Consider the following 24,383-nt stretch of genomic DNA (forward strand, 5'->3'; position numbering starts at 1 on the left):
CAGCTGATCTAGCTCACCAAAAACAGAGTAAGGGTATTTTTTTATCTGAAAGGTATGACATAGAAAACAATTTCTCCAAGTTAAATGGATGTAAACCAAAGTAGCACAGCCTTCCTTAAAAAAATTCTCTACCCCATAAAGAAAGACCTAGAGTTCCCCCTCCCACCCAAACTCCCTCTTCCCCACACAATGAAAGGTCTTCAGTTTAAGTAGTCCACAGCACATCCAAAGATGTTCTTTTACAAAATGCTACTCCATGGGACCTCCAGTTAGAGAGGCAGTGACACTGCACTGTGATAAACAGCAAACAAATGTCTTTCCTACTGAAAGAAGTGTGCTTGTTCAGTGACGACAATTCTCATTTGCAAGACACGTTTGTTTCCTTCCACTTCAGCAGAGGTCAGATACCAAGTATGTTCTCACTTTCATTCTCTCAAAAGCATTCTCTTGAGGCAGGTCATGTGTTTCGAGTCCACATTTATGCAGAAAGAAGAAAGGAAGGAATAATATAATGGTCCCAGGATTTGTAAGGCTAAACGTTTCAAAAGGTGCAATTACCAGCATTTTTCAATAGTCTCTGAATCCAACAATCTTGTGATTACGAATCTGTGAAAAAAGGAAAATGTATATTTAAATATTTCTGTGTATTATGCATGATTATATCCTAGTCATTAATGCCCAGACACATTTGTAGAGAAAACTGAAATTAGGTACTTCCTTGAGTTAGACTTCATAATCTAATCTATGTAACTATTACATAATGAAGTGACAATTTCAGAAGACTAAGACAGCTGGAACTAGTTGTATGCACTTCCACTAAACTTCAAGACTGCAATATATGGACAGCCTTCTACTTTGCTTACTTTTAAGCAAATCACCTTTTTACTTGCTCAGAGCAATATATTGCATTTCTACCTTAGATTTTGTCAGATGTGCTCATTTGTTCAAATCAGCACTTCAAAGAAGAGTCAAAATGTATTTCATTTCTGGAACTCAACAGGAATTTCTGATACTTTGAAATAACACAATAGAAATATACTTAGATTTTACATATTTAAAATTTTAACTGTGGAGAGTTTATCAAGGCGTCCTGCTCCTGCCTGCAGAACTCATTTGAACCTGAACCACAAAAGATCACAGTTCAACTTTCTCTCTTGGGTCTTACGTCTTATGTTCTCGAACCAATTCATTTATATAGGATCTCTTAAATGCCATGTCATCCTTACCTCTGCATTCATATTTAAGGTCTGAGAAGAACACCATTTCTTGAGAGAAGACAAATAATCCTAGCCGACCACCAGCATAGGTTTTATCGTAGATTGGTCCTGAGTCTGCCATGATTTTCTTCCCTTCATACATTACAACCCTACAAAGAGACAACAGCTCAGCCATCTTTGACAAGGTCCTGTGAGGCTTATTTTCCAGACATCCACTTTTCCTGTGATATTTACTTCAGATAAAAGTATGATACTCACCTGATGTAGCCAGTCTTTGGTCTATGGCTAAGTCGCCATCTGTATGCAGTGAAGTCTTTCCAGCCTATGTGACGAGGATCATGCCACAAAGTTCTCACCTGTGAAAGAATGTTTTTCATCAACCAAAGGCCAGAGATAACACAGCAGTTATTTTGACATGAAGGTGTCTTATTATTAAAGGCTGCAAATAAGTCATTAGGCTCTGTAGTAGCCTAAAGATAGAAATAATAGAAATCAACTGCATTCAAATTTACTTTTAAAATATGTAAATGGAAAGCTACAGCTATTCCACTAACAAATTGATTCACTGCTGCTGGGAAGTCTGTCTGCAGCAAGCAATCTTGTTAATTGTATATTATATTTCACTTGATTAGGAAAAATTATGAAGTTATTGGTATTTGGCAAGAAGCCTACATGATCAGCATGTGCAGGCCCCCTCTAAGTGTCTAATTTTCTGGAAGAACAGCCTGCCTTATGCAGAAGATTATGTTATTACACTGAAGTGCTCATGTTATCACATTAAGAGTACTTCAGCATGTAGTAAGTGCCACTCTTACCTGGCCAGGAGTGTTTCCTGTGTGCCACAGAGCATTACGAAGGTGTTCTCCTGGACCAGTGGTGGAATTCACAACTTTGATGGAGAGACCTGAATAGCCTTGAGCTTTGGTTGGTGTGGAATCCCAGTAAGACTGGGTGATCTGCTTCCACATGACAACATAGAAACGACTGCTAGATTGGTAGCCAAATACAAAGCCAGCATAGTCATCATCCCTTTCTGTATTGATAAAGAAGGTACCACTGAAGTCCACAGCGTTGAATTCATCAAAACCTATGGAGACATCAAAGAATAAAGTTTTAGGAGCTACTTTTTTTACAATTCTTAAATAACTCCTTAATAGTTACTTAGGTCCTCTTCCTCTCCCCCACCCTAACTAAAACCATCCCTCACCCTCACTAACAAACAAACAAACAAGCAAACAAACAAAAAATCAAACCACCCAAACAACAGTGCCTGTTAAATTTTTCCCCTTACCGACTGCAAGGCCAGGGTCACAGTTGACTGTCTGAACCAGTTCTTTACCCTGGTGACGAACAACCCAGTTTGGATCATTTTGGGATGTTCCTTTGGGATCCAGGGGAATCATCTGGAATTTTCGGAAGTCAGTCTCACTAATTTCCACATTTTCAGGGCAGATATCATCAATGTCTGGCACACTATCTTGGTCAAAGTCATCTTTGCAAGCATCTCCACGTCCATCACCTGTAGGACAAAAGTAATTTTACTGTTTAATTACCACCACTGTTTGTTTCTGAGTTGTACAGCTTGGGAGTTGAAGTCTGACTTGCAGACCTCTGACTGCCCAGGTACTTGGCAGACACATGACAGAAGCCATAGCAGTGACTGTATAAATGCCCTTTCACTCCAGCCTGATAGTGACTTAGGAGTGAGTTGGATATGTGGTCATTTTTACATTGATCTTTACTCCTGAGAAGCACTATAACAACATTCTGGTTTTTTTTCTGGTATAGACATTCTGGTTTTTTATTACTTAGTTTTGTCCAACATTAAATAGTGTGAAAAAAATACCATCAAACTATTAAAAAAACTCTTAAAATGTCATTACGATACTGGCTCTTACCATCAGAATCAGCTTGATCTGGGTTGGCAACCAGTCTGCAGTTGTCTTTGTCATCAGGGACACCATCATTGTCATCATCATGGTCACAGGCATCCCCTTTTCCATCCTTGTCATGGTCAGCTTGATTGGCATTGGGCACATAGGGGCAGTTATCAAGGTTATTTTGATGACCATCTTCATCTATGTCCTGGTTGTTGTCACATTGATCACCTATGAGGTCAGAATCAGTGTCTTCCTATCAGAGGAGAAAAAAACCAAACATTTTAAAAGGCCACTTAAAGAAGGCTGATATAGAGGTATCTAAAATAGGAGTCTTAAAACATAGAATTAATCAGGATTTCTGCTTGCTTTATCAAGAGCTAAGATGGATATAGTGGGTGGATTCATACACACTTAAAACTGCCTGTGCTAACTAGTTTTATGCTACTTTAGACTTGTTCTGGTTTTAATTTGAATTCACAGCATCAGAAAGCAGTGTGATCATCAGCTATCTTGTGCCTTTGCCACATGTCTCTTCTGTCACTAGTCTACCATACTGGATGCAGGGTGCTTTATCTCCTACCTTCCCTGGCAGCAGCAATGTGGTTTCAAAGGCCAATTCAGGGTTGGACTACTCTGTACTTAGTAAGTAGAGACTACAACATTAAACAGTGTACCAATGCTTAGTGTTACATCCTCTACATCACAGCTCAATTTTCTCTATCATAAATGCTCTTCATGCCCCCTGATTCATCAGACAAGACAATTGTTCCCATGCTGGTGACAGACTGCATTAACTAACTAGTTAGTTAGTTAGTGCTTGCTGATCGCATATTTTAGACAGTCATTTGCATAATCAGCTCCCGAACTAAGAACTAAGCTCCGAACTAAGAAAAACAATCCTGTCATCCCTGAGGTTGCCTCACATTTAGCCTAGTAGACTTGTGAGCACAGGTGGGTGACCCTGGTGTAGACAGAAGGCATACCATACACTGTCGGATTAGCTACTAATTCTGGCACTTGAAATCTAATATCTCTACTTCTAGAACTTGATTAGGATAGTGTTTGGAAAGCCATTAGAGTCTTAAAATTCAAAGTCACAAGAGAAAGGATCCTCCTGAAAGCAGCTGCTTCAAAGGATCTTCAAACAATTCCCTCCCTCAAGTGGGGAAATAGTAAAGCAAGTGACAATGACTAAGACATTTTATATTATCTGTTTAAATCCTTCAAGTAACACTGCTTTTAGGCTACATGGCCACACTACACTACATTCCACTAATTTGCAACTGCTTTTCTAGCCCTTCAAACATTCCAGTTGTGTCCCTGAAGCTATTAAACTTAGTCTTTTAACTGACAGGATGCCACAGGCTTAATCTACTTCTGCCTTCAGTTTTTGAATCAGTAAGTTGTCTGAGAGTCTGGATCCCCCTGGATTTTTATGAAGGTGAATTTTAGAAGTGTCAGAATATTAGAATTAGAATATTAGAATATTAGAATATTAGAAGTGTCAGAATATTAAATTTTAGAAGTGTCAGAAAAGCAACTTGTGCTGCCTTCTACTTTCTGCTCGAAAAATTATCTTCTGAAATGCAGTTGGCTTCAAGTTTAGCAACAAAGTTTAAAGAACAGCTTTATGTCTAACTGAACACAGCCCTACAGCTATGAAGAGAGTAGTTCCACTACACACATTTCACTCAATGTTCCCAAAGTATTTCATATTCTCACTGTGAGGATCACCAGAACTGACAAACCTAAGAAATGTTTAGGTGACAAGCACATGTAGCAGTCTCACAGATCTTCACTACAGCTACTTTTCAGAAAATACCTAGCAGCTGTTCAGACTCTGAGGACATGCTATTTGATAAAGGCACCAAATTGGAAAGTAGTAAGAATGATTTGTGACAAGTCAAATTTCAGGTGTAACCGGTTCAATTATTTTCTACAACACACAACATGCTGTATTTTCTAGCACATCAGTCCTCTACTTACATATAATTCAAATCCCTTACCTGGTCAGGGTTGTGTTCCAGTGGACAGTTATCACACTGATCTCCAACACCATCCAAGTCTGTATCCCTCTGGTCTACATTGTAGACATACTGGCAGTTGTCCCTTTCATTAAGCACCCCTGTAAAAGTTCATGAATGAAAATCAGACATCTACATGCTGCAAAGGACTGTATAAAGCCACCACACACTTCTTGATACCTTTTTTAAAGCATTTTGAGCAGCATTTGAAAGCTTTGAAATGTGACTCATCACTAGCTCTGTCACAGACTCTGCTCCTATTGCCTTGGGAAAGTGGAGCTAGAATTGAACTGTGCCAAAATCCGTATATTCCAGAGTGAATTTCCATTAGCCCTAACTGTTCCTTCAGTAGCCTTCATGTCCTGAAACCACCACAAGGGAACTTTTGTGCGTTCAGGGATGAAATTTGGTAGGAAATCAGGGTTACATTGTGTTCATTTGATTTATGGCTGATTAGAAAACCATCTAAAGGAGTGATCAGAGGCCACCTACCATCTCCATCAATATCTATTGCACATGCATCTCCTTCTCCATTGTTGTCAGTGTCAGTTTGATCAGGGTTGTGATTGTAGGGACAGTTGTCACAGCGGTCACCAACATCATCCCTGTCATAGTCATACTGCTGTGGGTTATAGATGAATGGACAGTTGTCCTGCAAAAATGAGAAAAGTCAAGTTTTAAAATGAATCAAATTAAAGCTTTAACCAGATTCTGCTTATGCTTGTACTGCTATATAAAAGAAGAAATGAAAGGTGGGGTAACAGTTAAAACTCAGATGCTACTATCTCAAAACACCCTGTTGCTGGCATGAGTGTATGAATGGCTGATTGAAAAATGAAAATGCACTTCCAAAGCTCAAACAGCTGCAGAAAGTTTGTCTGCACAGTTATGCATATCTAAGGTTTCTAGGATAGCTGTCATTGCCAGCAATTTCCTATGGTCCTCTCTTAAGATTAAGGTTAGAAGCTATACCCCAGCTTTGGGAGGGGGAGTGGGAAAACCACATTCTCAAAGGCTGTTCCTTTCTGTTTCTTACCCGGTCATCAGGAATGCCATCATCATCATCATCACTGTCACAGGCATCACCAATCCCATCCTTATCATAGTCTTCCTGCCCTGAGTTAGGCAGATTAGGGCAGTTATCCTACAAAGAAAGAAGTACACAGAGATGTTCACTCTTGGTATTATTACAACATGGATTTGAGCGGGTAAAATCTAATAATTAGGCAAAATTGTAACACCTCAGTCAGGTAGGAGTAGCCTTACTGTAATTTTCTCAATTTAAACTAGTCATTACAGTGATAAGTAATTTTTAAAATAAAGATTGGGCTGTTTTTGAGAATCTTACCCTGCTGCTCTTCCCTTGGAGATTGCTATCAGAACAAAGCTGATATAGGTATGGCCTAAATTAGAATCTTCCTAGAACATTTACATCAGGCTTCATTTTTTCCCATATCACAAGAATATATAAAGCAATACACCAACAGCAAGAACCTCCCAGCAATGCCTTGACAATGGTATCCCTACACCTCCTCTATCCCTAGGTTATCTGCTGAGAGAATAGTTTAACAGCTTAGGCTGTTAGAATGGCAGATGGTAAAAGAGGATAAACTTACTTTTTTACAGTGGTAAGTAGCATTGGCAACACAAACCAGGTTCTCATTTGGCCATCCATCCAAGTCTGTATCTTCTCCACAGATGATGCCATTGCCAGCATAGCCTGGTTTACACTCACAGCGATACATGGGGTCACTAAAGTGGCCAAGGTAATTGCATTTGGCGTTCTTGTTGCAGTCATGTGTTCCATCTGTGCATGGATTACGTGGCTTGCAGACCTAGAAGACCACAAAGAACTTAAACCCACTGAAAACATTGTTTTATCCCTCACTTTTCCCCCAAAGATTCAAATACATCCTAATCAATCAGGCAAAAAAAAGCCTCATACATGGCTTTCTTCCAGTCCTCAACTCCAGTACCAGCTTTAGTACTAATTATTTTTCTTGTTCAAACCTTCTGTATTATTAAATGGAACCAAGCACTAAGATATGAGGCACATACTTTTGTATCATTAGTGAATACTCCTGAGTTACTCTTAAAATTATGTGTAACCTCTGACCCCTGCATGGCTGAGGAGGATAATGATATTTAAAACTCATTTTGATCTTCAAAATAAATTAATCAATGCTTCTTCTGTTCTGAACCACAGAAGATGGTGTTTTATTAAATGCTCCAAGCCTTTTTTGCCTAGAACATATAGGTGTTTTCTGGTTTTTAGAAACTTTGTGAGATTTTGTAACTCAGAACAATTCTCAAATTGACAATACCTGTTTGTTACTCATGGCATCCTCAACACTGCGACCAAATGGCTGTGTTCCAGTGAAACGTGGTGGGCAAGGCAGACAGTTGTACCCAGGTTCAGTATTCTCACACCTGTGCACTCCGTTGAACACAAAGCAGGCATCAGGAACCTCTTTGCACTGAAATTGAGTTTGAGATAAAGGAGAACAACAGTTAGCATTATAAAACAGTGATTCTGTCCTCCCTTTCCATTTTCTTTCATTCCCTTTCAAGGAGAAAACTACTGTCTTCTTACCTCATCAATGTCTTGGCAGTGAATACCATCACCATGGTAGCCAGCAGGACAGGCCCCACACTTCCAGGAACCATCAGGGGCACTGGTGCACGTAGCCCCTGCAAAGCAGGGATTAGACAGACACCCATCTGTGAAACAAGCAGGAGATGTTATGATAAAGGACGCTTTACCATGCTGCTACAGTACTGTATTTGGCTGATATCCTGGTCTAAAACTAGCACTTGAGGTTTGCAGACCTTACACTGGTATTTTCAAGATTATCAACAACCTTCAGATGTTTATGGTCAAATGGATACTCACCAATTGGACAGTCCTGTTTGTTGCAGACCTGAGTCCCTCTAGCTTCACCTACACAAGTCTTCCCACCATACTGAGGCTCGGGATTATTGCAGAGACGGCTTCGCTTCTGAAGTCCTCCTCCACATGTCACTGTGCAAGCATCCCATGGAGACCATGGTCCCCAGTTGCCATTAACTAATGGGAGAAGAAGATAGAAAACATGTCTAGCTTTAATTCAGTGCTACAATGAGTTTCTACCTGACTGAAGACTTTACTTTTGTAGGGAGAGTAGGTCAGACATTGTTCTGACATAAATGACAGAATAAATGGACTCCATGGAAGAGGCATAAAAATAGTTTCATCTGAAATTAACCTGTGAGGTTTCATATAGCACACCTCTAAGTTTAAAGAGAGAAGAAAGAAGAATACTAGAACAATCTTAATAAGTAACTACTCAGGATGTTCACTAAGCTACCAATTACTAGTTACCACTAGGACACACTTACTTGGGCAAGGATCTTTCTGGCAGGCTTTGTTTTCTCTTGCTTCACCCTCACAGGGTTTGCCATTCAGCTGTGGTACTGGAGAGTTGCAAAGACGAATTCTAGTAATGATGCCCGTGCCACAAGTGACAGAACATGATGACCATGGCGACCAGTGACTCCAGCCACCATCCTGTTTAACTACAAGAGAGATTTCTGTTACTCATAATTTCTGAAGACTTCAGCTGTACAGCACCTAGAACATAGCCAGTACCAGGACCAAAGACTCCATGTGGAATGGATAGCCTCCTGACTGTCACAGATCAAGTTTTGCAACTAGGGAAATTTCATACCTAGACTGGCATCATGTTTCATCCTGGGAGCAGTGCCCAAACATGCCTGTTTACTGCATTAACTATCTGCTCCCCTCCACCTTGTATTAACAAGTCCTTAAAGCCAAGGATCCATGCCAGTGGCACAGCTACATGGTAATCCTTGCTTTTAACATTGAGCCAATAAAAGCAGCCTCTGTTTTACTACCAGCATGAGCAGATTGAGTACTTACATCTCTTATCACACTCTTGAAGGTGGCAAGTCCTAGTCTGTACAGAGGAGCCTTCACAGCGGTTGTTGAGACTGTCACAGGATCGGCCTCTCTGCTGAATCCCATTACCACAGGTCACAGAACACGAGGTCCATTCAGACCAAGGAGACCATCCATCGTCTGCGTAGTCGCTAGCTGCAGAGAGATACAGCTCTGAGTAAGACTCCAGGTAGATGCTTTCCCATACCTTTTCTCCCACCCCTCTCTCTGCAAAAAAGGACACCACTGTCCTCAGAAGCCACATTCATCTTCCTTCTTTGTGTAAGATAAAGGCCATGAACTCAAACATTTCAGTATGTTACATATTGTAGGAAATATCTGAACATGTATCATGTAAGTGATCAGCCTCAAAGACACATCAGATTAACCTACTTCAGAAGCACAAGGTTCCCCTTGGATATCCAGTTCTGGTATACTGCAGAGCAGCATGGGTCTAGTTAGAGATGAACAACTGCTACAGGACTCTGAAAGTAGTAAGTACTTACGCCAGCACCGAGGGCAGCACTCCCCATCAGGCACGGTGGCATTGGAACAAGGCATGAGAGGACAGGACACTTTCCGGCATATAGTGGCAGAGTTCTATAATGAATTGTGAGATTTACAGTTATCAAGCAGAATTTAAACAATGTCTGGAGTCTGGGTAAATAATAGGGACCTTTTCTGCAGAACTTTAAGACTCAGTAGCATATCTAAAGCAGAAACCCTTGTATTTAGAGCTAAAATACAAAACAAGGGGTAGTCGCAGGTATTTTCAGTCAAACTTCATCTTGTTTCCATTCTCACCTATTATTTTTTAGTCAAAAGCAGAAATATTTTGGTTCTGCAGAAGTTTATCAGTAGTAGCTAGCAGATGCTGGCTCAAGTCAATGACTACTATGTGATACCCAAAGTACAAGGTCAGATTTCAAAGAAATTAAGAAAGAATGAGAAGCCAACATTCTTTTCTGTTAATATGGATTTAAGCTGATTATATGGTAAAGATAAAGTGAGTTTAGTGGACTCTGCTCAAGTGCTGGGCAATCTATAACTTATAATTAGAGGTTTTTGATCTGCAAGCCAAACAGGCAGGGTAAGAACACCCACCCCCAATCTCAATAGGAGCTAAGGGGCACTCTGTAGTTTTGCCTCTTAAAGGTAGCAGTTTGGTCAGAAGAATGCTCTCATGATAATTATTTTAATCTCCCCAAGCAAATTACTAGATTAAGGCAATTGCAGCTAACATTGAGTAAACAGATTGGTAGGAACAAGGCAAATGCAAAAGTTACAGTACCATTTGCTGACTACAAGACAAAAGACACAGTGAGCTAAAGAAGCAGACACAGAATTTGAGTTGCCTTGTATTGCACACATACAAATTAGTTTCTAAAGATTTTTAGTTTCTAAAGAGTGGCATACTTTTTAACCCACTGTTTGGTAGACTGGTATCCTAAAATGTGTTTGCTAAGGTATACTTAAATGGAACAGGCAAATAATTTAAAGAAATCCTGAAACTCTACATTTTGTGTATGTTTACAACATTCAGCAGAAGTGAAACACAAAGGTTAAATATCTTTCCAGGTGAATCCAGGGATTTAAACAGCTAAACTGAAATCCAAAAGGTATTGCTGTTCCATATAATCTGCAAAAGCTAATAGGACACACCTAGAAGCATTTTCTAGATAAAGAAAAACACAAGTTTAAGTGCCTTTACTGAGTACTAGAATTATCTTTTTCTACTAAGTCAGCAGGAGGTTCAGTGAGGACAGAATGTAGATCTATAAAAGCTATAGTACCATACATTTGTTGTGTTGATAATGACTTTTAGTTTACTGATGGACTTATGTAAAGAATACAGGCATTCCCCAAATTAAGGAACTAAAACCATTAATGGCTGTATCAGAGTGATACATATAATTTCAGAGTTTCATATAATTTTCTAGAATACTGCTGTTGAGACAAGGTATGGAAGCTGCCTTTGTATCAGAGATCCAGTAGAATGAAATAAACTGAGTAATTCTAAGGCTTTTCTAGTAAGCTCAGTTCTGTGTACGACTCACTCTAACAAACAATGCAGTTTAGAAATATCTGTTAATTCCAGCTTATGAGTTTATACTCAGGTGATTTTTGAACATGAGGAATCTTACCTGGCAAGTACATTCAGTGCAGCTGTCAATAGTCCACTCCTCTTTATTTTTGTGCAAGACTCCATTATGAATGCACGCTCCAGGAGTGATCTGGACTACTTTGGCAATGATTTCATTTTCTTCAGTCTTGGGGGTGAGAAGCAAAAAGAAGACATTTAGGATTTAATACAGAAATATCCTTTTTCACAAAAGTCAAAGTAAATATTTTGCTGTTTACATAGGCTCTCAAAAGTCAGGTTATAATTAATTCACTAAGTGCTAGTTAATGAAAGGTACCATGAAGCTGACCATCACTTACCACTTTTCGGACTCTGTCTTGAAGTGTGGTAACCATGGACCGTAGCCCTTGCAGTTCCACAAACATATTTGTTAGTTCATCACAGGAAAATCCACAGACTGCTTGGATGTCCTTTGTTTTATGGCCAATGTAATTAGTGCGGATAGCTGGGCTGGAACCATTGATGGGGTTGTCCAAAGTAATGATTGCACTAGTGGCTAAGAGAAAAAAACAGACGTGAAGTAAATGCATTTTATACCACATGCATTTATCATTCCAGGCTAACACCTGCTAAACAGCTGCCACCAGATTCATTAGGGTGCCTGCAGAAATCTAATCTTATTTCTTATGCAATGTGGATTTGCATGTCAGCATTACTTCTGAGTTCTGTTTCAACTTGTCTTTCTAATGTAATGAGAAATCTTATTTTTAATAGGTCATTGGACTCAGAAGATTGTAAACTTACAGCTGGAGCAGCCTTTGTTCCGCAGGATAGTTTCCAGAGTTGTTCCAAACACAAACCGCACATTCTGCAGCAGACCCTGTGGACAGAGGAAGAATTACAGCTACTTGCAGCAACTGCAAAGGAAAGAAGTACCACTTGCACTTGGAGAGACTGAAGGTCATGCAAGATCTTACAGAGCAATTTTACGACAGACAGATGGAAAAGTGAAACATATTGCTCTATTCTCCTTAATGAGAACCAGCCCTGCTTCCTAACGGTCTTATCCTTGAGCATAAGGACTTGGCGACTCTCCAGGCAGGAAGGAAAAAACCCATGGATTTCTGAATCTCGTTTAAGAAACTAAGCAATGAAGCTGCAACTACCTGTCTGGAAGCTTCAGTGCCTTCTTATTGCTGCAGAAAGTTCCATCCCTGCAAATCTAATGCTTTACCCTTCAAACTCCATTAGTAAACTTTAGCAGATTTGGAGTTCTTTGTTGCTGTTTAGGCTCATTGAGTAGGTAATGCACCTTCAAAACAGATGACTGAAAATTCTAGGCAAAAACATAAGTGAAAGTCTTACCTGGAAGTTGTCATTGACTCCCCCTTTGGCAATACGCAGTCTAGCACTGCTGGCGAGGTCCCTAGTAAAGATGTTCTGGATGGGGATGTCCAGCTCAGCGTTCTCCATTTTCTCACACCCCACATAGAGCTGAGCTCGGTCCTCCTGCACAAACAGGGTGATATTCTTCCAGTGTCCTGTAGCTAGCAAGACATCCTCTACTGACACTAACTGCTGCTTGCCATCAGCAGAAAGGCTCAGGTCCAGGGAGCCTGCCTTCCCATTTGATACTAGACTGAAGACATGACCAGAGCCATCTTTCTGTTCCACAGAGAGCAGTGTGCCTCTGCTCTTCTTGGCTTGCCGGAGAGTGGCCAGGAGAATGAAACCCTTCTCAGCATGGATGGCATCTAATAAGTCTTGGAACTTCGAGTCAGGGACAGCAGGGATGCGACTGGCATCTTCAATGCGGTAAGCAGGGCTGGAGGATTCTGGTCCCTTCACCAGGTACACCCCAGGGGCCCGGCGCCCAGCTCCCTTCTTCATGAAGCCAATGAGTTCAAAGAGATCGAAGACGCTGTTATCATCATTCCTGGACTCTGCAGGGAGAGATCAGGATAAGCACCATGAGAGAAGGACAAGAGGCTGAGTAGGTGTAAATCTCCCAGGACTACTTAACATTTTGGCTCCTGGTGCACATCGTGCAAGGCACAGTGCCTCACATCAGAGCACAGACAGTAGCTCTGATGGTGCAGCAGTCCCACCAGGAGCTGCTGTGCAGCACTACATGTGCATTCTTGTACAGGAGCCAGTCGGCGGCACAGGAGTGCCAGGTACCCGCTGACTGACACACAAAGGTAGCAGCCATTCTGGCACCTCATTACACTCTAGCAGCACAGAAATAGACAGCAAAGCCCACTCTGCAATATTCCTATGCTAGGACATGTCAAAGTAAGTTTGGATAATCTAACTGAGTGACAGTAGCACAGTAGCAGCTTCTCTATGTCACCAAGACGGCAGCCTACTACCCCATTCCTTCTTCAGGCAGTTCCTACACCATGTTCCTCCTTCCCTCAGCTCAGCACAGAGGTAGACAAGCTTCATGCTCGAGTTCTGGAGACTCCGTGTTCCCATTTCTGAAGGCTACACAAATTCCACACCAGAGAGAAGTTTCCTGTTCCCAACTAGCTGATGCTCAAGTTAAAACGTTTTTGTTCACTGAGAGCTTTAGAGCTCTTTACCACCGAGCACAACTTCATCAACACAGGCACCAAAGTTTTTTATTTTTGTCCCCGGTACGAGCACAGAGCTGACCTTACCTGCAGTGCGCTTGGTCTCTGATCCGCCGAGCACGAGGAGAAGGAGGCAGAGAGCAGTCGCTGGCCCCATGGCAAAGGTCTGTCTCTGAACCAGCCTGGGGACACACACGGGGAAGGTCACCGCGCTGCCGTCGCACCTACGGCCGGCGCCAGCGAGGCTCCCGCAGGCAGGGAGGCTGCGCAGCGGGGACGGGGCAGGTGTCCCCGGCCGCCCCGGGACGGGACAGCGAGCGCGGCGGGAGCCGCTTCAGCACTCACCTGCGGGAAGAGCGATCCGGGCGGTCAGCGCCGGCCTCTAGGTACCGGCGACCAATATCCGCGGGCGGCCCCGACTGTCCCGGCGCGGGAGGGCGAGCACCGACGGGCAGCTGTAGCGGCGCTGCCGGGACTCTGCGGGCGCCGGCCGCCGCGCCCGGCTATAAAGGGATGGCTCGCATTCCTGGGCGCACGGCGGGCCAATCGGCGGCGGCGGGGCAGGAAGCGGGAGGCGGGAACCGGGTGGCTCCGGGGCCAGGGACAACTTTCCGCAGGGGCCGGGGGGCGGGGGCGGGCGCGCCCCGCGGGCCGGGGGAGCGGGCGGACGCGGAGCCGCCGCCGCCCGGCCGCGCCGCGCCGCGAGGGGGCGCTGCTCCCTCGGGGCCTCCCGCGCTGCCCGCGGCCCAAGGCGCCGCCCGGCTCCCATCGCCTTCCCCGCCGGCAGCGGGAGCCGGGCGAGGCCGCCGGGAGCCCTTGTTCCCTCAGCCGGCCGTGAACCCTGCCTGGCACCCGCCTGTCCCGCCGCCCGCTCGGCGTCCCGGCCCCGCTCTCCGGCCCCGGCCGCAGGGGGGGCACCTGGCGGGGCCCTGGAGGAGAGGTGCGCCCAGACGCCGCTGCCTCCGGCTGTCCTGAGAGCTGGTGAAAGCATCCTCCACTTAATTAACGCAATTCACTTAATGAGACCTTCTCTGCCTGCCCACTGGTTCCAATACACAGCACACAGGACACTAGGTTCACAAAAGGGCAATAACGTGAATTCTCGTTAGCCCTTCCTGCCCAGCCTTCGTAGAGCCGGGCCCTGAGAGGGCCGAGAGGACAGAGGACGGCAGGCTGGAGCAGCAGGGACCTGCTGTCTCCTTTCCACTCCTTGTCACTGGGGGAAAGTGTGTGGGGATGACCCTTAAACAACGTGGCCTTAGAAATGAAATGACTATCACTGTAGTGCAGCTGAGACTCTCCCATAGCAGCTTTGTTTAATGAACAAAATGAGTAGCACTACTTGAGCTAGGGATTTCCCATGTAATATGAATTCCAGGTAACAGGAAATCTAAAGGTTAAAAGGTAGGTTCCATCTGTCATGTCACATTCTGAATGACTGAAAGTGACTTGAGCGTGTGAAACAGCTTTGAAGTAATCGAATTCCAAAAATGGTTAATTCCTCTGCATTCCCTGGCCTTTGAAGCTTGGCATGTGCTACTGTGGAAAGTGGAGTGTCAGTGAACGAGAAGGACCTAGTCAGGCAATTGCGTGTGTGGTGAGGGAAAATTGGAGTGAGCAGTGACTGAGTTGGACTCTGAACAGTGTAAAATGCATCAGACAATTGTGCTGGCTAATGTATGAGGAGGAATTACTGCACTACGGATTATCCTAGGAAATGCTCTGGGAAATTCTTGACCCAAAGAATGAGATAGCTGGAGAATTGTGTATATTAGGGCAAAGCCAAAATTATTGTCTGCCCTTTTAACTTAGAGTATACCATCTGAAGTAGGCCTCTTTACTGTACAGTGATTCATAGAAAAAAAACCTCAACTGTCTCAAGATAAAGAGCTGAGAGAGAAGAGAAATGATGGTGATGATGAGAGCTGTGTCAGTAAAAAAATCCTAAAAGATCAGCAAGAGAGAGAGCATGCAAGGTACATGGACTGCTGTAACCTGGATAGGTTTAACATTTTATGCTAGTTGAGATCGTTTTTCCCCCTTCTTGCAGTCAGTATTCTCAGCATATGCTGAAGAGCATAGTGAATGCTGTATCATATATCACAGAGGATTTCACTTCTGGATGTATAATGGTACAAAAAAGAACAGCTTATCCGTTAACTGTTTGCTGAATAAGGAATTGGTTGGATGGTCACATCCAGTGGGTGGTGGTGAAGGGCTCAGAATCCTGATGGACATGAGTCCCTCAGGGGTCTGTACTGGGACCAGTTCTATTTAATGTCTTTCTCAATTACATAGGTGAAGGGATCATCAAGTTTGCAGATGACACCAAGCTGAGTGGTGCAGCTGACACACCTGAAGGATGGAATATCATCCACATGGACTGGGACAAGCTCATGAACCAGTTCATGGAAATCTCATGAGATTAAACAAGGCCAAGTGCAGGGTGCTGCACCCAGGTCAGGCAATCCCCAATATCAGCACAGGCTGGAGATGAGTAGACCCAGAGCAGCCCTGTCCAGAAGGACTTGGGGGTGCTGCTGGCTGAGAGGCTGCACATGAGCCAGCCATGGGCACTGCCAGCCCAGAGAGCCAAACGTGTCCTGGGCTGCATCCAGAGCAGCGTGGGCAGCAGGGCCAGGGAGGGGATTCTGCCCCTCTGCCCTGCTCTGCTGAGACCCCACCTGCAGGGCTGCATCAGCTCTGGGGTCCCAGCACAGGAAGGACATGGAGCTACTGGAGTGACTCCAGAGGAGGGTACCAAGTTGATGAGAGGGATGGACCACCTCTCCCACAAGGAAAGACTTAAAGAATTGGGATTGTTCAGCCTATAGAAGGCTGTGAATTGACTTTATTGCGGCCTTTCACTACCTGAAGGGAGCCTACAGGAGAGCTGGAGAGGAACTTTTTACAAGGGCATATAGGGGTGGGAAAAGGGGTAGTGCCCTCACACTGAAAGAGAGTAGATTTAGATTAAATACTGGGATGAAATTCTTTATTCCATCTCTGTAAGGCCAAGCTGGATGGGGATCTGAGGAACTCGGTCTAGTGGAAGGTGTACTCACCCATGACAGAGGGAAAGTAAAGCAATACTGGAGCGTTTTGCCCACCACAATTTCTCCCTCTGAAGGGAATCCAGAAGGGAATCCCTGGAAATTGATGTGAGATGGTATTGAATAACATTAGGGCCTGACCACCCCTCCTTCTGGCTATTGTAAAAAATTAACCCTGTCCTGGCTGAAACTAGGACAGTGGCTAAAGTCAGATGAGAAGGATCTCACAATTTATGACTTTCTATGGGCTGCCCTCTGTTGATGTTTATTGTCCTGACAGTAAAGAAGCTAATGGTTGCGTACCAAGGGGAAGAGTGCAGATTTACTGCAGGACGTAACCCTTTCCCTTTGGGGTGGAATCCAGGACATTGCTGTTTGGCAAATCTGTGCCATGTCTGTGAAAGAGTAATTCTACATAATTTGGAGTAAAAAAATACTTTGGTGCATTGCATATGGTCTTGACAAGAATACCTTTCTTAGTGGTGGTCTTTTTTTTTGCAGGCATATTCTGTGTGTTAATCACAGCTGCAATCTGCCTGCATGCACAAGGCAGATTGGGCTTTTTTTTTTGTTTTGTTTTGTTTTGTTTTTTGTTTTGTTTTTGTTTTTGAAGTTCTTCCATCAAAATTAGACTTTTTCCCATACCAAAAAAAGTGTGGGGAATTGCAATGTCTGATTAACTGATAGCTAACTCATTGAGCTGAGCCCTTACCCCTTAAAAAACAGAAATGTTTTAATTTCTTATAAATTGTTATGGGTGTGCAGCACATTTGTTTACTAAGAGTCAGATCTGGGGGTTTGCAAAATGTACTACAATTTAAAGAGAAGAATATACTTTAAAGGGATTAACTGATAAATTTTCTTGCAGGGTTGCATATGCAACCTAGCAATATATATACTGGCAATGTAATGCCAGTAGCACTTTTTCATCAGAAAAAGTGAAGCCATTCAGTAATTTTTAAGCCTTTTTTTTCCCCTAGAAGGACAAAGCATTTCTTTTAAAGAAATATTTAGAATTTGCATCATGTACCAAAAAATACCCCTGAACTCTATTCCTGAAACTGAAACCAAGTTGGTTTCTTTTGTCTGTGAAGGCATAAAGAGGAAAACCCTAGTATTCTGTATCAAAAGGCTTTTTCATGTACTTCCTTTGTAAGTAGCAGAAGAAAAGTAACCGTAGATATAGGCATCTAGTCTCTGCCTCAGCAAAGTATTTCTAGTCAGTGAATCATTAGAGCATGTATTCAAATTCAAGCACATGGTAGAGTTTCCTTGGTTTTCATTAGAATTCTTGTGGACATACTTGTGGACCTGCGTTTTCAGATGTTTTATTCAGCAGAGGTGACCATAAGTACATGTTTGTACATTTATACTGGGACTTTTGATCCTCTGAAGTGAAAGAAAGCTGTTCATTTACATCCGTTAGCAATCTTGTCCCAGTATGTTTTTGTGAGTTGTAAACAGGCAGCTGCAGAGCTTATATTCCTCACAACATAATCACAGATAAAGTAAAAAAGAGATTTAATTTTTTGTTCACCTACCAGAGCATCTCCTGTCTCCATTAACTTCATATTACACAATCAGGCAGGATTGATTATGTGCAAGACAGAACATACACGTTTTGCCACAACATGAAACCTCACTTGAGCAAAATACCATATCATATACAAACCTTTACCCTCTTCTTTCCTTCTTTTAATTAGGCAGAAGCAATCAATTATTTGCAGATCCGATAGAACACTCTTAAAAATGCTGTTAATTACTTAATATTGCATAATATCTTCAAATCATCAGGAAAAAAGGCATTGAAAGATCTGTGCAATACATAGCTGGGTGTTGCTGGCAGTCATGTGGTAGAAAAAACAAATAACTTGTATATTAAAAAAGGACTGTTCTGTCATTACACAACTTGAAAGATATGTGTTTAAAATAACTAAGAGAATTTATGAATAAACAGTAATGTACTCATGAGAGGGAAGATTAACTTTGTGCTAGGAAGTGGTGTGCCTGGAGTTTCTTAAAGGCCAGTTGCTTAAAATGGAGTGTCTAGAAGGGACAGAGAAATATAAAATGGAAAGCCTGGTTGGTAATTTCCAATGTCCTCTCTGTGTTATGGCAATATGTGTAGTTCTCTGCTTTTTTTCTACTTGCACAAAAACTGTTCATGCAATCTATCTATATTACAGTCTGTCTTATGAACTTGGTCTAGAGTTAACAAGATTAGACAAAGGATGAACTTCACAACTGAGCTGTAAAATACAGAATAGTGGCATTTAGTCATTCCCTTATTCTGCACAAGTTTCTACACAGTTTGATGCAGCAGCACATTAGGAAGAACACAGACTGGAAGAGATTCCATTTCATGTTGAAGAAGGAGACTGAATAACAAAATTGCCTGGTATAGTTATTTTCAGGCTTTTATTACAACAATGCCTTGGGGGCAGGGAAGTAAGATGTCTTGCCAAGAGATTATTTTGAGCAAATAAAATGATCTATGAAATTTATGACTAAGAGTCCTTGACACGCCCCAGCTGAAACTCCCAAGCAGTCTGCTACTTAGTGGAACTGCAAGCCACATAATGTACATACATGAGGTGAAAAGTGCATAGAAAGTATGGGTACATATTATGTCTAGCCTTTTCTTTATCCCAGAGGTCATAACAGTTGTATTGAATACTGCAAAGCCTTTCCCATTCCTGTAGATTTTAGATGCATCATTAGCCCTGTTGACCAGGTTACATGGTAAAAAATTTTTCAGAACCAGGTTCTTACATGGCTTTATTAGAAGTTATCCTGATTTTGTCCGGGATAGAGTTAATTTTCTTCCTATGAGCTGGTGCAGCACTGTGTTTTGGAATTAGGATGAGAATAATATTGATAACGCACTGCTGTTTTAGTTGTTGCTAGGTAGTGTTTATATTGAGCCAAGGACTTTTCAGCTTCTCACCCCACTCTACCAGCTAGTAGTCTGGGGGGCACAAGAAGCTGGAAAGGGATACAGCCAGGACAGCTGACACTAACTGGTCAGAGGAATGGTCCATACTAGGGCATCATGCTGTATGATAAAACTGGGGAATTGGCATGGGAATGGTGTCTCACTGCTTGGGAATTGGCTGGGCATCACCATCAGTGAGGGGTGAGCAATTACATTGGGCATCATTGTATATGTTAATTCTATATTATAACAGTAATAACAAATAGCAGTGTTATTGTTATTATTTTTCTTTTTCTGTCCTTTTAGCCTTTATCTTAACCCACAGATTTTATTTATTTTTCTTCTGCTTCTCTACCCCATCCCACTGATGGGGGTAGTGAGTGTTGTGTGGTGTTAAGGTGCCTGCTGGGTTAATCCATGACAGAAGTGCAGCCTGCTGTGACTCATGCTTTCTAAATTCAAATCACATATAGCATTATATCTATATCAATTACAGTTGTCTCCCAAATTGTGTCACTTTAATTACTTTAACTGTTCGGAATGGGAGGAAATTTTGAGAAAGTTGTCTGAGCAGTTTGCTTGATACTGTAGCATTGCCAAGTTGCACAGCCCGTGGAGTAGAGTAAGCAGTTCTGGAGAGAGTCATGCTGCACTGAAGAAGCCTGATGTGTAGCATATACCTCCCTCTTTCCCCTGAAAAAATAAAACTAATATTTTCCACTATCCAGACACCTTGCTAATCTCTGAAATAAAACCTCTTATAATATCTGAAATAAGACAGTCTGATAGGTCCAGTAACATTAGAGACATCGAATAATTTGATCCTTACTGAGGGATGATTCTTATGGCCCTTCTGAGGCTCCAGACTTGGCCTGCAAAATAGAATGAAAGCACAAGCAGTGCTCTTAACAGTTCAGCCTAGGCATACTTTCACCCAATATTAGGAAGTTCTTTAGGAAATTACTCTGGGACACATGGGCCTTGAAGTTACAGCCTAGCTTATTCTTTTAGTGGCCTCACTTTGTTAGCAAGCACTTCAACGTCACAAACATGTTAGTGAAAATAGTTCCTGGGAACTGAGAATGTATACATCAAAATTACTTTGTCTATGATTTGAATGGGGTAGATTTTTTTTTAGCCAAATTTTGTAAGGAGATGAGACATCTGTGATTATGCTCTGTATCTGTTTGGATATGTCTGTGTAACAAAGTGCTCTCTTCCTACCCCCCAGATAACTTTAAAACTGTTTTCAAGCACAGTCAAACACAAGTTCAGCAGAGGAGCAGCATTTTAAAGGAAGTTCTACCAGGTCCTATGAAAATTGGCATCTGAATAAAGAAAGACAACCCAAATTGGGATGCCACTTGGAGAGATCTTTACAAACTTGGGAGGTTGGCCTATGCAGCCTCATGAAGCCTCAACAAGGCCAAGTGGAAGGTCCTGTACCAGTTTTAGCGCAATCCCAAGCATGAATGCAGGTTGGGCAGAGGACAGATTGAAAGTAACCCTGAGGAGAAAGACTTGGGGGTGTTGATGGTTGAGAAGCTCAGCACGACCCAGCAATGTGCACTTGCAACCCAGAGAGCCAATCACGTTCTGGGCTGCCTCATAAGAAACATGGTCAGCAGGTTGAGGGAGGAGTTTCTTCGTCTCTGCTCTGCCCTTGTGAGACCCCACCAAATACTGCATCCAGCTCTGGGACTTCCAGCATGAGAAGTTTGTGGGCCTGCTGGAGCAAGCCCAAAGACGGGCCATGAAGATGATGCGAGGGCTGGAGCACCTCTCCTGTGTAAACAGGCTGAGAGTTGGAATGCTTGTCCTGGAGAAGAGAAGGCTCCAAGGAGACCTTATAACACCTCTGAGTACTTAAAGAGAGCTTAAAGAGACTCAAATACAGCAGACCATTTCCAACTGCCCAACCTGTTTTTGGAAACCTTTTTTTCAATTTAGTTCCACAGCATCCCCATGCAGCTTGCTTACATCTCTCTTCTTGTAGAGTTGCTTTCACAGTACAGTTTTCTGTATTGGAAATTACTCTGATTTCTTCTTGTCCTTCCTTCAGGAGGCATAGAGATTGGTTGCTGTCCCCTTACAAGCAATCTTGCACACATGAAAGCCTCCTATCATGTCTTTCCTCAGTCTTCTAGACTAAACAAAGCCAATTTCTTCAATCTCTCTTCATAGTTCATATTTTCTGAACATCTTCATCTCCACTTTGGACTTTTTCCAGCTTTTCTTTAGCTCTTTTGAAAAGCATGGTTATAAAAACTCTCATGCAATGCAATTCTTTATCTAAATCCCTAATAAGACTTAGGGAAAAAGTTTAGTCTCTTATGTATAGAGTATTTCTGGTAGCATGTACTGGCATGACAGTGGTCATCTCTTTCCTTGAATTTTAGTTTTGCAAAGTGTCATATCATTAATTTTTATGCTGCCTGCTGTGGTTTAATACAGGCCTCCAATCCTGTCAATGTTTTTTGTTTTCTTGCCAGTTATTTTTGCATTGTATTTAACTTCTTGTTCATATATACAGGAGCTGGTCTTCACTGTGATGAATTTCAACTTAGTTTTTTGTATACAAGACTTTTTATAAGGTAGAGCAGTTTGCATCTTAACATGGTTTTAGCCAAGTTTGCTAAGGTCAGTGAAGACCAAGAATCTGATATAACTGCACAGAGCAAGCCAGCAAGTCTTGGAGGTTACTGTCAGTATTAGAGCATTTATTACAGAAGTACTCAAGAATATTCTTTAAATATTTGTAGACTTATATTATTCAATTGCGGGGGTGGAAGAACAGAGGCATGAAGGAAGGCCTTGACAGTAAGATCTTTAAAAAATGCCAGTCCAAAATTGGTGTCCCTGCAGAACAGCCTTGGATGTATTAGCCAAATGTAAACGATTTGCTTCCTAAGAATGTCTGATTCCTGCAATGGTAAAGGCGTTCAAAGTTGAGGGCCGTTTGGAAAATTTTGTCCAAAGGAACCTATCTGAAAACATCAAGCCAAGGCATAACCAAGGCATAGGCTGGAATGTAATTGGAGTGTCTGTATCTAGGAGTACATACTATCTTATGTCTTGGCAACAGGTCTGAAGTAAAATAGACAGCCTTGTAGCTATGCTTATTAGCTCCGGCACAGCACTAACCAGCCGTGTCTCTGTGCCACAGCTGTGCATGTCTGTGAGCAGACTTAATGCAAGACTCTCTCCATTGTTCATTTAGACAAACACTGAATCTTTGTTCTCAGTCTTTTCCTCAACAGGTAGACAAAGCACTGTACTGCCTCACAATGGCAGCCTAATATTTTTTGTTGATAAAATTAAAGATTTGAGGATACCAGCTGCAATTTTCTCTCAGAAATTTTTAACTACCTGTAGTTTCCCAGTGCAGAGCGGTGCCAAATGTACTTATTAAAAGTGTAATTCATCAATGCAGAATCCCCTTTAGATTGCTGACTGCTGCATGCAATTGTGCACATCGTGTATCTTTGAACACATTCTCAGGCATGTACAAATTTAAATGATACCATTCTTAATCCAAAGTACCTGTCCTTTCTGGACTCTGTGGATTCTATCTTTCTGCTTTTCTCTTTCATTGCTAAATTACTGATTGAGAAACAACTTTACAAAGTTTATCTCTGAGAAACTGTGAGTTTCAGTGTATCTATTCTCCTCTTATGCCTCTTCCTACAAATATGCTCCATATGATAAAGTGGCCTAGAAACAAATGCTGGCTGTGTAACTCTGAACAATTATTTTATCACGCTAAAGACAGGATAGTGTTCAACATACAGGTGCAAGAAAACTGAAACTGCTAGAATATGTTTCAGAGTATGACCAAGAGGCACAAGCCAGGAAAAAGTACAGCCTCCAATTCACTTTTAGAAACATAAACGGATGAAGTATATGCATATTGCATTTAATAATGTATATATGCTCAGGGAGAGATAAATGGTATTTCTGCTTTTAGACAAAAATAGACAAAAAATCAGGAAGATGAAGATGTTAATTTCTGGAGTTCATAACTCTGCATGCAGCTTTTCAGTTCATCATATACTAGAAACTTGCTCCTGTGTTGCTGAATAAATCACTCTATGTTGCTTTGTGTTTGAGGTGTTTGTGCTTTGTGTTTGAGGCTTTGTGTTTGTGTTTTATTTCTGAGCCAAGTGATACCCCACAAAAAATAGCTATTCTATGAACAAGTAGGAAGACATGTTTAATCAGAGCTTTCAGGAGTTAGAAACTAAAAAGGCAGTGGAATGTGGTATGTGGATTGGCACGAAAAAGTAGGCAACTTCCATTTTTTTTTGTTGGAAGGTGTTATTTGAGGTCAGGTAGCCCATGTAGGCTGAAGGGGAAAAAAGAAAAAAAAAGCATGAATCCAATCCCCATTGCCTCTAATACGTTAAGGAATGGGGTGTTTGTGGAGAAATTCTCTGGGCAGCACAGGTCATGATTTTGGAGGCAAGCATCTAAATATATGAACTTAAATGGGAAACAGGACATTCTGCATGGTTTTCTGCACCCCAACGTGCCTGACCATAAGGTTGTGAGAGAGCGTTAGCTTTGAAAGATTGGAATCTGCCAGTAGTCAGAGGTTGCTGTCCCAGTTATGACCATGATTTTGGGACCTAGCCCTGAATGATCTAGCTGCTATTGACTCCATTATGATCCACATATT

The 24,383-nt window shown here is 42.1% G+C and overlaps 1 protein-coding gene across 1 annotated transcript; it reads right to left on the reverse strand.

The window, feature by feature from the left end:
- Positions 1 to 255: 255 nt before the first annotated feature.
- On the reverse strand, positions 256 to 13,874 carry THBS1 (thrombospondin 1). Its single transcript, XM_066551845.1, has 21 exons — positions 13,805 to 13,874; positions 12,507 to 13,084; positions 11,946 to 12,021; positions 11,501 to 11,697; positions 11,203 to 11,328; positions 9,565 to 9,658; positions 9,041 to 9,214; positions 8,500 to 8,676; positions 8,015 to 8,188; positions 7,715 to 7,842; positions 7,446 to 7,598; positions 6,738 to 6,956; positions 6,158 to 6,265; positions 5,614 to 5,773; positions 5,104 to 5,222; positions 3,116 to 3,350; positions 2,509 to 2,736; positions 2,033 to 2,304; positions 1,476 to 1,573; positions 1,227 to 1,366; positions 256 to 606 (listed from the first exon to the last, which is right to left on the reverse strand). Exons 1-21 carry the CDS (start codon positions 13,872 to 13,874, stop codon positions 599 to 601), a joined length of 3,534 nt encoding a protein of 1,177 aa, XP_066407942.1. The 3' UTR covers positions 256 to 598.
- Positions 13,875 to 24,383: the final 10,509 nt, after the last annotated feature.

Source organism: Molothrus aeneus, chromosome 6 (genome assembly GCF_037042795.1).
Source record: "Molothrus aeneus isolate 106 chromosome 6, BPBGC_Maene_1.0, whole genome shotgun sequence".
Classification (NCBI taxonomy): domain Eukaryota; kingdom Metazoa; phylum Chordata; class Aves; order Passeriformes; family Icteridae; genus Molothrus; species Molothrus aeneus.

What these genes read in the sequence shown, in the direction of transcription:
- THBS1 (XM_066551845.1), bottom strand. Translation starts at nt 13,874, where the DNA reads ATGGGGCCAGCGACTGCTCTCTGCCTCCTTCTCCTCGTGCTCGGCGGA. An exon ending in ATGCCATGAGTAACAAACAG is followed by an intron (nt 6,957 to 7,445) that starts GTATTGTCAATT and finishes GTGGTCTTCTAG; the next exon opens with GTCTGCAAGCCACGTAATCC. An exon ending in TGGAACACAACCCTGACCAG is followed by an intron (nt 3,351 to 5,103) that starts GTAAGGGATTTG and finishes CTCCTCTGATAG; the next exon opens with GAAGACACTGATTCTGACCT.